The 14,560-nt window shown below is 38.8% G+C and overlaps 1 protein-coding gene across 2 annotated transcripts in view; it reads right to left on the reverse strand.

The window, feature by feature from the left end:
- The window catches only part of RASAL2 (RAS protein activator like 2), a 228,412-nt gene that overhangs the window by 8,967 nt on the left and 204,885 nt on the right, over window positions 1-14,560 (reverse strand). For both annotated transcript variants that reach the window (XM_032160902.2, XM_032160899.2), the window contains 3 exons: window positions 8,423-8,557; window positions 6,719-6,921; window positions 5,121-5,208 (listed from right to left, as the gene is read on the reverse strand). In XM_032160902.2, coding sequence (XP_032016793.1) covers window positions 5,121-5,208; window positions 6,719-6,921; window positions 8,423-8,557 — 426 coding nt within the window. The remainder of the gene's footprint in view (window positions 1-5,120; window positions 5,209-6,718; window positions 6,922-8,422; window positions 8,558-14,560) is intronic.

The raw sequence follows: 14,560 nt of genomic DNA on the forward strand, positions 1-14,560 counted from the left end.
CAGTCTAACTAAAGGAAAGTAGGACTATCTAAAATTTTTTTTATAAAATCATTTTCTCAAAACATTATCAGTCTCATAAGGATTAGGTTAGAAGAGATACCCTAATCTTAGCTTCAGCAGCTCAGTACATCATTCTAGAACCTTTCTAACATGAAGTCTATAGTTTTCAGAAAACAACGCAGGAAACAGTCTTTACCTATGCCTGTAAAATTAAAAAGAAAATAACACATAGGGAATACCTCCAAAGCCAAAAGGAGCTTTACTACCTTAGGGGTTTTTAAAATTGACCCTGAGAAAAGCATGGTAAAGTTTAGTCATGGTAAAGTTCAGAGAGGAGGTAGCAGGGCTGAGGGCTGGTGCTGCTCCTTGCTATTAAAACAGCAGCTACCCAGGGCTGTCATGTAGTGCTACACTTTGGGACACATGCTACTGGGAGCATGCAGGGTGAAGACCACGGTCCTGGGGGAAAATCTAGGTAAAATCACATACCACCATGGCATCAACTAATACTTCCCTTTACTCTCCTGCTTTCTGGGGGCAGGAGGGTAGGATCTATCTGTAAGGCAGCAGTGCTGGTGGTCACAGTTTCAAAAGTATATTAAAAAAAAGAAACAACAACAAACTAGCTCTTGCTTGTCATTATCACTTAAAAAAAAATCCTTCTTTCCCTGATGGAGAACTCATGTGGTAAGATATACAAAATCAGCATTATTAATGACCCATGCATCTGGTATAAAATGCTTTTTATTTTAGGAAAGTAATTCATTTTAAGGATAGACAAAACTAAAGGAAAGAGCTGCAAGGCTTTTAAAAAATAATAATTATTAAAAAAAATTTTGGCCGGGCGCGGTGGCTCACGCTTGTAATCCCAGCACTTTGGGAGGCCGAGGCGGGCGGATCACGAGGTCAGGAGATCGAGACCAGGGTGAAACCCCGTCTCTACTAAAAATACAAAAAAAAAAATTAGCCGGGCGTGGTGGCGGGCGCCTGTAGTCCCAGCTACTCGGAGAGGCTGAGGCAGGAGAATGGCGTGAACCCGGGAGGCGGAGCTTGCAGTGAGCCGAGATTGCGCCACTGCACTCCAGCCTGGGCGACCGAGCGAGACTCCGTCTCAAAAAAAAAAAAAAAAAAAAAAAAAAAAAATTTTAATCAATGAAGTTTACTGGGATAACAAATACAGATCTTTGAAAAGCCAATAGGTAAGAACTGGCCAGTGAATACTAGAAAACAAGAGGTAAGAGCTAAATATGATACTCCCCCTCCCTACCCGCATTATTAGGAATGATCTCTAAACTGAGTGATAATTTCTTGGAAGATTAAAGAAAAGATATTTCAGAATTGGGATAAATTATAAGGCCTCAATACTAAGGAAATTAGGATTCTCCAGGGTTCATCCAAAAATAAATCATTCATGAAAAATTTGATTTTTAAAAGGTCAAAAAGGCTAAGAATGACTGTAATTACTTACTGCCTAAAAAGGTAACAACTGAAGACAAACAGCCCCCCCACTAAACAGCTAAAAGTTTCCACATAAAGAAACTCCCTTTGTACTTCCCCCTATTGCCAACCTCTCAAAATAAAACAAAAAAGTTAAAAAAAAATCAAATAGAGACTTATGAAAGTCAAGTTCAGTTGGCAAAAGATGCTCGGACATTTCAATTCTGCCTGGATTGTAAGGGAAAGCAATCTAGTCCACACCTGACAGGAAGGATTTCCATGTGGGGAGTGGCAGGAGCTGGAATGTGTAGGAGGCCAGTGCACTGGGCCAGGGCTGGGAACTGCTCAGCTAGAGAACGGACGCGGGGTTTACTTGCCTGTTTGAATAATCTCATCTCCATTTATGACCTGTAATTTAACACAGCGGAGATATCACTTGCAACAGTAACTAGGCAGCTGCTTTGCTTCTCATAGGAGGAAGCCATTCTCTGTTCTCCACCTGAGTCACATAGAGAGATCCTGGGAGCCACAGTGTCTCCTCATGCTTAGGGGTGAAAGGTGGCACATTCTCTGGTCTGATATTTAAGAAATGGATCCTTATTATCACCACTAGGATCCCTATGGCCCCTAAGCTACAAGGTCCAGGATAGGTGCTTCTGCCACTCACCAAAGGAGTGCTCATCCTTTTGCAGTTCCTGTTAGAAAGTGGCTGATGCAGGCATGTGCCTTGTAGCATGAAATGACTCAAGAAGAGGCAGAGGCTGAATTCAGGGACAAGATTTTCCTGGGAGCATAGGGCTGCTGACAGAGATGAAAACCAGTTTACTGGGCACCTGGCTGGTAGTGTTTAGGGAAGTGTTGACATAAGAGTTACTTCTCTGGGAAGCTTTCACCCCAAACATATCTTCATTCTATTAAATGATGCCAGAAGGGCTGCTCTGCTCCATCATTCACTTAAGAGAGATTTCTCCTTACAAAAGAAAGGATCTGATACAAAAGTCATTCATTACAAAGAATGCCAAAGGATGTTTAAAGTCATTTGCTATAATAAGATTTTAATGTATCAGTAAGCCAACAGCTGGAATTGAGAAACTTTCCTTTTAAGGACACTATAATTTTTTAAAATTTAACTATAGTGTTTAGAATTTGTGCTATGCATGGTGCAGAGGTTTTCCAAATATAGTTTAGTGGATTTTCCCAACTATTCTTTAGAGATCCACAGTGGGTCTCTGGTAGAATAATTTATTATATAGTAATATCTGTGTTTGGGTAGGTAATTTATTATATTTAACCAATCCTAGTATGATTTGATTCATTCGTTGAGAGTGGTCCTTGCTGGTGAGTGGTCAGTGGAAGCAGCTGGATATTCATCTATGAAAAGTGCCTTGATTCTACCAAAATAGTCCAGAGAACCAAACCATTTCAAAACCACTGCCTTGCCTTGAAGTATGGACTCAAAATATTAACTGGCTTAGCCAGACCACCAGTCTGACAGTGACTGATTGTTTGAGGATAACATTTCTCCCATTCCAACACGACACCCTCCTGGTTAACTGAGAGAAGGTCCTTACTTTCCAGAGCATTTGTGCCCTAATAAATCAGATTCTCTCCCTGGCTTTTACCTCCTAGGCCTAGCAGGTGACTCCTGCTTTATACCCAGTCACCTAGCCCTAATATAAAATTAGGGGGTGGGGTAGAAATCTTCAGGAGCTAATCGTGAGGCTGTCCTGTCAGCCCATGTACAGAACCACAACTGTGGCACACCCAAGCTCCCTCTGCTTAAGATTATTACTTTTTTTTTCAAGACAGGGTCTCACTTTGTCGCTCAGGCTGGAGTGCACTGGCGCAAATACGGCTCACCACAGCCTTGACCTCCTGGGCTCAAGCTATCCTCCCACCTCAGCCCCCCAAGTAGCTGGGACTACAGGCATGAGCCACCATGTCTGACTAATTTTTGCATTTTTTGTAGAGATGGGTCTCACCATGTTACCCAGGCTGGTCTTGAAATCCTGAGCTCAAGCAATCGGCCTGCCTCAGCCTCCCAAAGTGCTGGGATTACAAGACATCAGCCACCTTGCCTGGCCAAGACTGATACTTTTAAACCAGCTGAAATTATTTTAAAAGTCTGTTTTATCTCTTAGTACTAACATCTCTCCTTGTGTGGTTATTAATAGAACTCTTCTTGCTTTATATTGTTATACTGAAATTTCCAAAGTGAAAATCTACTAACATTAGTTTTCCTGGCTCAATTGCCTTATTTATCCAGGCTGTTTTTCTTAAGTCACTGGGATGAATTTTTATAGTGTGAATAGTGAGATGGCCTAGTCTCCACTACCCTTACCTCACCTACCATGGGGGCACCTAGAAAGATTTCTTTCAAAGGACCAAGTAAGATAATTACTACAGACCTTTCTTCTGATTCTCAGCATGTCTAAGTATCCAGAAACTATAGAGTTCAAGAATCCAAAATATTTTAAGGAGCTGTGCTGATTGAGACAGCATCCTCACAACTCTAACCTGACTTCCAAGTCTAGTGTGTTTAAAGGAGTGTGAGGCCTGTGAAGCATTCTTTCCATGACTGTGCTTTCAGCCTCACTCTCAATTTTGTTGAAAAATAAACCCATTCCACATGGACTCTATAAGGAAACTAGACTGTTAAGTACATGTTTAAGAATACTGGGGGCTCTAAAATATGTTGATTACTAGCTGATACCTACAGAAGGGAGGAGGCTATCTATGCATAAAATCCTTGCTCTCATTTTTTATTTCACAGCTTAGGGATATGATATGGCATTTAAGGTTGAAAAATGCAAACCTGGATCGGCTATCTTCAGGGAAGCAACACATTCAGTGGCTAGATCAGCCACTATCAAAACTATAAAAACTGTACCTGCTTTTTGTTATTTGTTTCACCCTAAGAAATACAACCATATTTTGCAATGATAAAATAAAAAGGAGTTAGAAACATTTCTTGCCCCCTGGATTTTGCTCTAATCATTGACATGTCCCTATGAGGTGCTCTTGGCAGACTTTATCTCATTGGTGTCACAGGTGTGAGCTACAGTGAGCAGAAGCCTAGGTTCTGATTTCAACAACCTTTTCTTTTTTTAAAGTTTTATCAAAAGATGCTCTCTAAGCACAGCACCAACAAAGAAGAGCAGCCAAGCACATTCCAAGCAGCAATGCCAAACCCTAAACCAAAAGAACAACAAGGAAAGGTACCTTTTAACAACCTTGTCTTTCCCTGGCAATTCCATTACTGTCTGGGGCAAAAGGTTGATGGCAGTGGACGTGACTGACAAGACCATGAACAGCACAGCCAAGCAATGGTCAGTGGAGGTCACAAGCCAGGCACATGCAGTGCACTTTTCACAATTACCCCCTTAGAAAATGCCTCCTTTCCATAGGGAAAGAAGCAAACTCCATCATGCACTAGGTCGAGATTTGTCAAGCAACTGCACTAAACACGCTAATACTTTGCTGGGTAAACAGACTTCTCACCAGTGAAAGAAAGGAAAATAATGGAGGTCACATAGACACTCATTTAATCTTCAAAACGTAAAGTCCAGAACTTTTCAATGACACATTTTCTGGTACCTGCCTTGGCATTTGCAAGGGTGTGAAGTCAGGAAATAATCATTATTATAAACAAGTGCCTTCTATTAGATTCAAAGCCTGCTTACCTGTGCATCAATAATTTTCTGCTTTGCATCAATAACTGCTTGCATCTCAGCATGATCCTTCTTCAGTTCCTCTTCCACAGCCATTAGCCTAGAATGTGGCAGGAAGGAAATATCAACATCTTCAAAGAGAGGGCTAGCTAGTGTAGAGAACAGGAAAACTCAATATCCTCTGCCCTTCTTAATAAGACACCTGCTACCATCTTTTCTTTCTTCTCTGCTACCTTGGAATAAGACATCTAAGGTTGATTTTTTTCCTTGTGCCTGGATCCCGCACATTTTCATCCCCTTTGGAATAGTAACCCCATAATCATTTCCTCCCTCTTCTCTCTCAGATTCCTTCCTGAACACAACTTATTTCATCTTAAAATATCAAATCAACCAACAAAAAACAAACAACCCTCTCTTAATCTCAAGTTACCCTAAACCTGGCCCACTTTCTCTTCCCTTGCACAGCTAAGTTTCCTCAATGAGTACTCTATACCTAGTATGTCTAGCTTGTTTTCTGTCTGCCATTCACATCTTACCTCATTGATGTTTAATTCTGCCAGTCTACCCAAACACCTCTCAGTAAGACTGTCAATTACCTTCACACTATTAAAACAACAAACAGTTCTGTTTACTTGACCTGTCCATAGCATTTTACAAATATTGAGGCACAGTGGTTATGAGCATGGAATCTGGAGTCTGGGATTCAAATCCTGGTGCATCACTAACTATGTGACCTTGGGCAAGTGACTTCATGAATTTGTTGCCTGTTTATTTGTAAAATGAGAATAATAATGCGTAGGTGGAGACTGTGATAAAGATTAAACAAACTATTATGTGTAAAGTGCTTAGAAAGGTATGTGTCCCATGGCGAGTGCTATACAAGTGTTTGGTAAAACTTACCCTCCCTTTTTCTCCCTTGGCATCTGCAGCACTCTCAAAAGAGGTCCTCTGGCCCCAAAGATATTCCATAAAATTCCTTTCCATGTTTCTGGACTCATTTTGAAAGATTAATTTAGTCTTGGGCACTGGATATTTACATTTTTAAAACCGAGTTCTCCTCTAAGATTTCTCAAGTAAACCACCAAGTTTTAATTTTTTCTAATTGTTATGGTTAAAGAAAAACAGATGGCCGGGCGCGGTGGCTCACGCTTGTAATCCCAGCACTTTGGGAGGCCGAGGCGGGTGGATCACGAGGTCAGGAGATCGAGACCACGGTGAAACCCCGTCTCTACTAAAAATACAAAAAAATTAGCCGGGCGTGGTGGCGGGCGCCTGTAGTCCCAGCTACTCGGAGAGGCTGAGGCAGGAGAATGGCGTGAACCCGGGAGGCAGAGCTTGCAGTGAGCCGAGATTGCGCCACTGCACTCCAGCCTGGGCGACAGAGCTAGACTCCGTCTCAAAAAAAAAAAAAGAAAAACAGATTATCTTCATAGGAAGTGCCCAAGGTCTCATATTTAGGATATTTTAAGAGATACAGTCAATTATCACATTTGTACTCAGTACCACAAGGATAAAAATGGCTTTTGCTGCCATTCCTTCAGGGTTCTGTGGATCACCTCAATTCTTTGTCTTGCTAACTAGCCCACGTCTGCTGCCAGGTGATGTCTAACCTGCTGATGATGCTTTTCATCTGGCTATCTTTTTCTTCCTGCTGTCTTCGGAGCCGCTCCTCGCTGTCCTCCAGTCGGGCCTTGTATTCCAGCAGCAGCTTCTGCATCTGCTGCTCCTGCACCAGCAAGCGGCGTTCATATTCCTCTAGTCGCCGGCTGGACACTCTCAGGCGCTCCTTCAGTTTAGTAATTTCTTGTTCATACTAGGGCAGAGGAGGCAAGGAGAGAAAAACTGGAGTCACATTGCTTTCAGAAATCAGTGATTTACTCTTTCTTTCTTTCTCTTTCTTTTTTTCTTTTCTTTTTTTTTTTTTTTTTTTTTTTAAACAAAAGAAACCCTAAGCAGTGTAGCTAGATGCTGGCTGTGCTGTCATTCCCTATACTGTTCTTAATATTCTTTAAAATTATCAACTGGCATAAATGTTAATGGAGCATTGCCTTCCTTACTAAAACTACATTTTAAATCTTAACTTGGCATTCCAAATTCTACATATGTACATATCTCTGTCTACACTAGGCTACCATTGCTATAAGCCACATCCAATCTGTGATGGTATCAAATGAGAGGGAAAAAAAAACAGATGAAGTACTTAAAAGTCTGACAAATCACTTAAAATAAGCCAAAATCAGTTGTCTATAAGAGAAAAAGATTCTGTGTCATCATCTGCACTGTAGGATCTCTGATGTGTCTTAGCTCATCAGACTGCCATTCCTTTGTTCTACTAGAATCAGCCCTATAGAGAACAAGCAACATTTCTATAATGTCAAGCCCCTAAAATCAATAAGACTTTCATGGCAGAGGTTATTGCTGCTTTCTCCCCAACTATAAAAGTGTAAAATATTCCAGTCACAAGCACTAAACAAAGGCCTACATGTTCCCTAGGGCCAATTAATATTGCTTCTTGGCCTATTTTCGTAATATGACTCACCTGCCCAATTTTGTACTGCTTGCTGGAACATACATGTCTGTTTTCTAAGGAGCTTTACATAAATTCAGTGACTCAATTAGTTACATGGCCCTTTCCTGTACTGTAGTTGCTGTGGCTGGGGTTTGAGTACACCGGAATATCATGCTGATAAAAAGAAGCTAATTGTCTGGTTGTCAATTAAATAATGTAATGCTATATATGATGTCAAGGTTCTTGTTTGATAACCATTTTTCCCTAAGTCAACTTTTCCTTAAAAAACAAAAAAACAAAATCTAAACAATAGATAATATCCTTTTAACAATCATCAATAGAACTATATATTCTTTATCCAGAAAAGGCAAAAAACAAAACAAAACAAAAAAAAACTAAAACCAAAACCAAATTGTTACCAAGATAAAGAAAAAGTCTTGCCCTAGGGTAGTTTTGTCCTTGGGTGAAGACCAACAAGTTTATGGAAACATAGAAACATGAAATATTTGCCTAAAATGACTAGAAATGAATAGTAGAGTGTCCTTGAGATTAAGGCATCTACATTAAAAAAAATAGTAGCTAACCACCACCCCCTAGCAAGATGAACATTTTCCACATATATTCTCACACAAACACACACACACACACACCACGGACCTATTTTACATAGATATGTGTAGGATGATTAACATAAGGGGTAGAGGTGAAGATGGGGGTGGGATGAGTTTATGTTCTTAGCTAGATAATCCTTTTAGTGGCCTGTCATTTTGGGATCAGAAAGTTGATGAAGCAGACTAGGTTCTACCTTCTCAGCATGCTTGGCTTCATCTTGATTTTGCTCAGTTTCTTCCACATCCTCTTCATACTGCCCATTGTTCAGAACCCAGGCTGCTGTCCTCTCTACTGGGGACATTGTGGCAGAGTCCACAGGTGACTGAACCTGCATCAGAAACAGTTATTAGCATTTCCCCTAACAGCTCACCCGTGTGCTATGTTTCACAAACAGCTATTCTTGGAAGATATTAACTGTGATCTCTCAGTTTTCTAATAAATGCTCTTAGCTTTAAGTATTATTTTACTAATGCCAAGGCTAGGGGTGGGGAAAGAGAATACACATTTGTATAAGTGCAAACTATTCTGAATAGAAAGTTGTATATATCATATCCAAGAGGCATCCTTATTCTCCCTCTAAAGAAAGTCAAAGCCTTAAAATTGTTAATTTGCCCAGTGGTCCAAATACTGGTAGGTAACATATTGCCTGCTGAAATTAATAAATGACCTCTGCCATAAAAGTCTTTTATGCCATAAAAGTCTATTTGATGATAAAATAAGAGAAAGAAAGCATAACCTGATGGTCAAAACATCTGTTTAGTCCAGACACAATCAGAAACCAAAAAACTGATTAGTGCTAAACAAACTCACAAAGCGCCCATTTATATATCAGAATGGCAAACACTATGTTGGTGCAAAAGTAATTGTGGGTTAAATGGCAAAACCCGCGATTACTTTTGCACCAATCTAGTTTTCATATTAATGATTTAGAGAAAAAGAAAGACAAGTGATGCTGGTTATCTTTACAGAACACTGACTTCATGATGGATTAAGATCACTCAAGGGTCCTTATACTGGAAAATTTCTTGAATACAGGATCAAAATGATGGATACTGGGTAGTCTATTTTCCTAATCTACTGAATAGAGATACCAACACTGTCACCACCACCTATCTTGATCATCTCATAGGGAGCTGTGAGAATAAGACAATATATTTGAAAATTCTTTGGAAACTTCAGAGTGCTACAGAGAGGTTAGGTGTCAGTCATTACTATATTTATGTTTCAAAAACTGGCACTAGATATTACAATTTATATTAGGCTACTGAACATTAGTGCTTTCTCCACAAACAATGATGGAAACACACATTTTTCTCCCCTCTGTCCTGCCTCAGAGAGAGAGAGAGAGTAAGCTAAAGAGAGAGTGCAAAACTTGGCATGTGAGTTAGCCTTTTATAATCAAATAGAGGGATTTGTATTTTGAGGACCAGAATTCTATAATTTCATAATTGAAAGGCATTTTCTCTGCCATCACAGCCATTACATCTTAAGGATCTTTGTATCATTCTGGAATAGAACTCAGTTAAACTCTAAATAAATATTTTAAAAGAAGGGGTATTTTGATGAACTGGAGAGTGAGGAAGACCAGATTAAAAAACTGATTGCGGAGACTAAAAGGCTATCAGAGACGGGTTGGGAGAGACTTTAAAACTTACACATGCAAAAGTAACACAGGGACATTTCTTAAAGGTGTGAAGAAGGATCTGGTTTTAGTCGATTTACAGATTATAGATATATATCAATAAAAGTAGCTTCATGCCTGAGGATGGATGTGCATAGTTTATATAAATAGACCCACATACACTAAGCAATTGTGAATGAACTTCTAGAAATTTCTGCTATTTTATTGGTCAAATCTTATTTTCAGCCACTTCCTAATATATCCTAGCACTTTGCTTGGCATACAGTAGGTGGTCAAAATAATAAAAATAAAAGTGACAAAATAGATCAATCCTAACTATTCCTTCTATTAATGATAAAGCCTTCACAAAATTGTAAAAAGGCTAGAAATATTGAATAAATAAAAAATAGTCATTGTGCTAGATTGAAAGGAAACAGAGGTGATTTTTGTTTCATGATTTTTTTTGTTGTAATATGTTCTTCAAATGAAAAAACCATATACTATCTTTTATATATTCTTGGTCTTATAAGCATTGCTCTTATTTTCCAATTAGTCAATCTAATGGGCATCATATCATACAGTTCTTTTAAATGATACTGACTAGTTAAATGCACAACAGATGCTCAATAAAATATTATTCATTTATTATTCTGGATTATCTTTAGAATTCATTACTAAAATATAATTTATTACTTAGAGAATATTCTTTTTTTTTTTTTTTGAGACGGAGTCTTGCTCTATCGCCCAGGATGGAGTGCAGTGGCACAATCTCGGCTCACTGCAAGCTCCAGCTCCACCTCCCGGGTTCACGCCATTCTCCTGCCTCAGCCTCTCCGAGTAGCTGGGACTACAGGCGCCCGCTACCACGCCCGGCTAATTTTTTGTATTTTTAGTAGAGACGGGGTTTCACCGTGGTCTTGATCTCCTGACCTCGTGATCCGCCCGCCAAGGCCTCCCAAAGTGCTGGGCTTACAAGCGTGAGCCACCGCGCCCGGACTACTTAGAGAATATTCTATGTTTTTCCCCTAATCCTTTGTAAGGGCACCAAAGGCTTCTTTTCAATGACTGCTCCATCTCCTTATAAGCTGGATAAATAGCAAAAAATATCTCTAGTTTATAGTCCAAGAAATTGAGGGAGGAGGTTAGTAAGTGGTTCAGATCCCATCTTGCTTAGGAATAGCCTTAGAAAGAGAATTTATATCCACTAACTTTCAACATGATCATCAAAGATAATGAAAAAGACAAAAAGAAAAAGGAGCAGGAATTCCCATGAGGAATATCTTCCCTTTGAGGTAAAGCTGTATAGGGTTTCCCTGGAAAAACAGTAATGCTTTAGAGCAAAAGAGCCTGACGCAGCAGTTTCACTGATACTACAATTAATCATAGCCTGGCTATGCTGAGGCCAGTTCCTTGTTCCTTGCTAGTATTTACTAGATATAAACAAGACCAATTGGTTTCAGCTTCATAGTGTGAAATAGTCGGATTCCCATAAATGAATAACCCTTCTGCTATCAACACCAAATAAAGGGCTGATTAAATTAATCCACAAACTTTGGGAGTTCTTGAAGAGGTTGGTTAGGAGACAGTTCAACAAATCCAAATGTGAAAACTGCAGCATCGTATTAACAGGCTTGTCAATTATCTATTTTAAAAGGCCTCTTCAAATTCAAATTTCTAAGATTAGAGTACATGCTAAATCTGAACGACTCATATATATAGTCTATTATTTGTACAAAGTACATGATACATGAAAAACAAAATAGAGAGGAAAATAAGAAAAAAGCAATCCAAACAGAGGCCGAAATGGGTTAAAACATTAAGAGTTTCTTAAAAAAAAATTTATCTGTAAATTTTTTCACCAGGATTTTATTTCCTTCCTACTCATTAGATGTAGAAGACTGAAGCCAGTTACTCTGCAGACAATGGGCGCTACTTTGTGCTAAGATATAAATGGAATTTGCAGGGGACAAAGCTACTGATAATTACAGCCGCCTACAGAACAATCCCCACAAAGAAATCCTCTAGTTTCTGGAACAGAATTCCCCAACACAATTTGCAATTAAAATATGTAAAGGAATTTGCCTTAAAAATGTGCTGATTATATAGAACTTCAGAGGCTTCATGGGAATGAGATGAACAAAGCAAGCAAGAAACAGATAAGAAATAAAAAACCAGGCCGGGCACGGTGGCTCACGCCTGTAATCCCAGCACTTTGGGAGGCCGAGGCAGGTGGGTCACTTGAGGTCAGGAGTTCGAGACCAACCTGGCCAACATGGTGAAACCCCGCCTCTACTAAAAATACAAAAATTAGCCAGGCAAAGTGGCGGGCACCTGTAATCCCAGCTACTCAGGAGGCTGAGACAGGAGAATTGCTTGAACCCGGGAGGAGGAGGTTACAGTGAGCTGAGATCGTGCCACTGCACTCCAGCCTAGGTGACAGAGCAAGACTCTGTTTCAAAAAAATAAATAAATAAATAAAAAACTAACGATGTAAGTTCAAAACAATGAACCAAAAGCCAGTGTAGGAAAAAAAAAAGAAACTTGAGCAATCAAAATACGGTGATTTACGCTTCAACTGATAGGACAGTGGCAGTACCAGCAAAAGTATAAACAAAGATTAATATTCAAAGCTCTACCTGGACATCTTACTGTGCCTGTACCCCACTTCATGCCAAAAAATATATTTGCTGACCCACTAATGGCTGTGACACAAAAACTAATTTTTATATTGGTTGTTTGGAGACTGTATGCATTTCCCACCTCCCATCCATCCAGGCAGCCCTCTAATCATAACCCACAGAAACATGTATTATGTGCTTACGTGATAGGTATTATATTTTCCTAAAGAAAAAATGTTATAAATGACAACTGGTTCCAGATGAGCACAAAAAAGGCTATTTAATTTATAATATTAATAAACAACCAGCCTGAGTCATAGGCCCTTATGGAGTCACAGAGGACTCCATGATACAGAAGGAAAGGGTAAGCAAAAGAAAAAAAAAAAGAATCTTTATTTTCCTTTTCTGTACAGGGCTGGGCCTAAGCACACTTTTGAAAAGCAGGTAGAGGAACTTTCCCTGTCCTGTCCCCCTCTGTCAGATCTCATGCTCTTCGCTAATCCTATTTTATCTTCAGTGCCCTTGTGCTGCCCTAAGTCCCTGAGTAGATACTTGCTTCTACACAGTATTCTGATTTCTAAAACTATGCATTTTTCCTTTCTCCTCCCAATAAACACCTTAATTCTCTGAAAGTAGTTGATCTCAACTAGAGTCTAGCACAAAAGTGATGTGAGGAAACTACTTCACAATAAGGTGGGAATGACTGATAGCCTCCTAACACATACATTTTATGTTTATATACACACACACATTTATAGATAAAAAATACATATGATACATATAAAAGATATATATTTTTCCTGTTCTTCAAATAAAAATGCTTACTAAATCAAATGATTTGGTAAAATTTTGGGAAATATAACAAAATAACAATGAAAAATTTAAGACTGTAGAAAAACTTCATTACTCAGTAAAAAATGACCAACTAGGAGGTTTCGCCCAGGAAGTCTGCTTCCAGAAACAGCTTAAGTTAGTCATGCTTTTCATCCCTTCTTCTATTTCTGTATCCAAGGATTCTATAAATAATCCAATTAAAAAAATCAAAGTAGGTGCAAGGGGCTCTGATCATAGCAGACTGGAGGCAGAGGCAGCCATATCAGTAAGTGCCTAAACTGTAAAAATGCAAATATATAACAGATACAAACTAGGATTTTATTGCAGTCTCCCTGCCCAGTTATTTTGCTGCATAAAAGGATCTGTCATAGAACTCTTTTAATCTCAAGTTTTTTAGTAGCATCATTACGTTTCAAAAAAAATTCAACTAATACAATGATTTTTTAGGAGAAAAATCTTTTTAGATGAAAGATATATATTATATATATGAAAAATTACATGAATGTGTATATTATATATTTAACAGTAGTTTGTTTAAAAGGGAAAAATATGTATTGATGCTTCAAAATGTAGTATGTAAGGAAGAAATGATTAGTTTCTTGGCAAAGCTTTTTATTTGTCAAGAAAAAAATGAGAAAATCTTATATATTAAGATTGGATGTGATGTTAGCTGGGCTTGTCCATGTAAATAGAAATGTAAGGGATTTGCAGATGTTTAGAATACTTCCTTTTCCACCTGTGCTGCTATCTTTTTACTCCTCTCCTTTACCTTGACTCTATAGGTGTTCAAGTGTTTATTTTTCTAGCTATTTGCAGGAAAAGCCACATGGGACTTTGTATTTCCAGAGGGAGTTGAGGGATGGAATGGAGAGCAGTCATATTAAACTCTTGGCTCGGAATGCAAACCTTTATTCTGGAAGCTTAAGAAAAAAAATTAAGAAGGATTAATTTTCAGATTTCCAAAATAATAGTTGGTTTTGCCTACAGATTTTAAGTATCTAATTATTCATTCAACATCACAGATTTGTTCTAAGTGCAAACTGAAGTAGTAGCTCTGCTGCTTGAAGAGAAGGAAGGGGGCCCCTGTGTGTTTGTTAGACTCTTAAGGGTAATGAGTCAAACTACATTCTGTAGTCACACCTAGGCAGAAGCCTCCTAAATTTTTCCTTTCCTTTTTCCATTTAAAGGTTGCTTTTAAGAGGAAATTTTGTTAACAACAGGATTTCCCAATGATTTATGTATAAAGAACAAAGGAAAC

This window comes from Hylobates moloch, unplaced genomic scaffold (genome assembly GCF_009828535.3).
Source record: "Hylobates moloch isolate HMO894 unplaced genomic scaffold, HMol_V3 SCAFFOLD_8, whole genome shotgun sequence".
Taxonomy (NCBI): Eukaryota; Metazoa; Chordata; class Mammalia; order Primates; family Hylobatidae; genus Hylobates; species Hylobates moloch.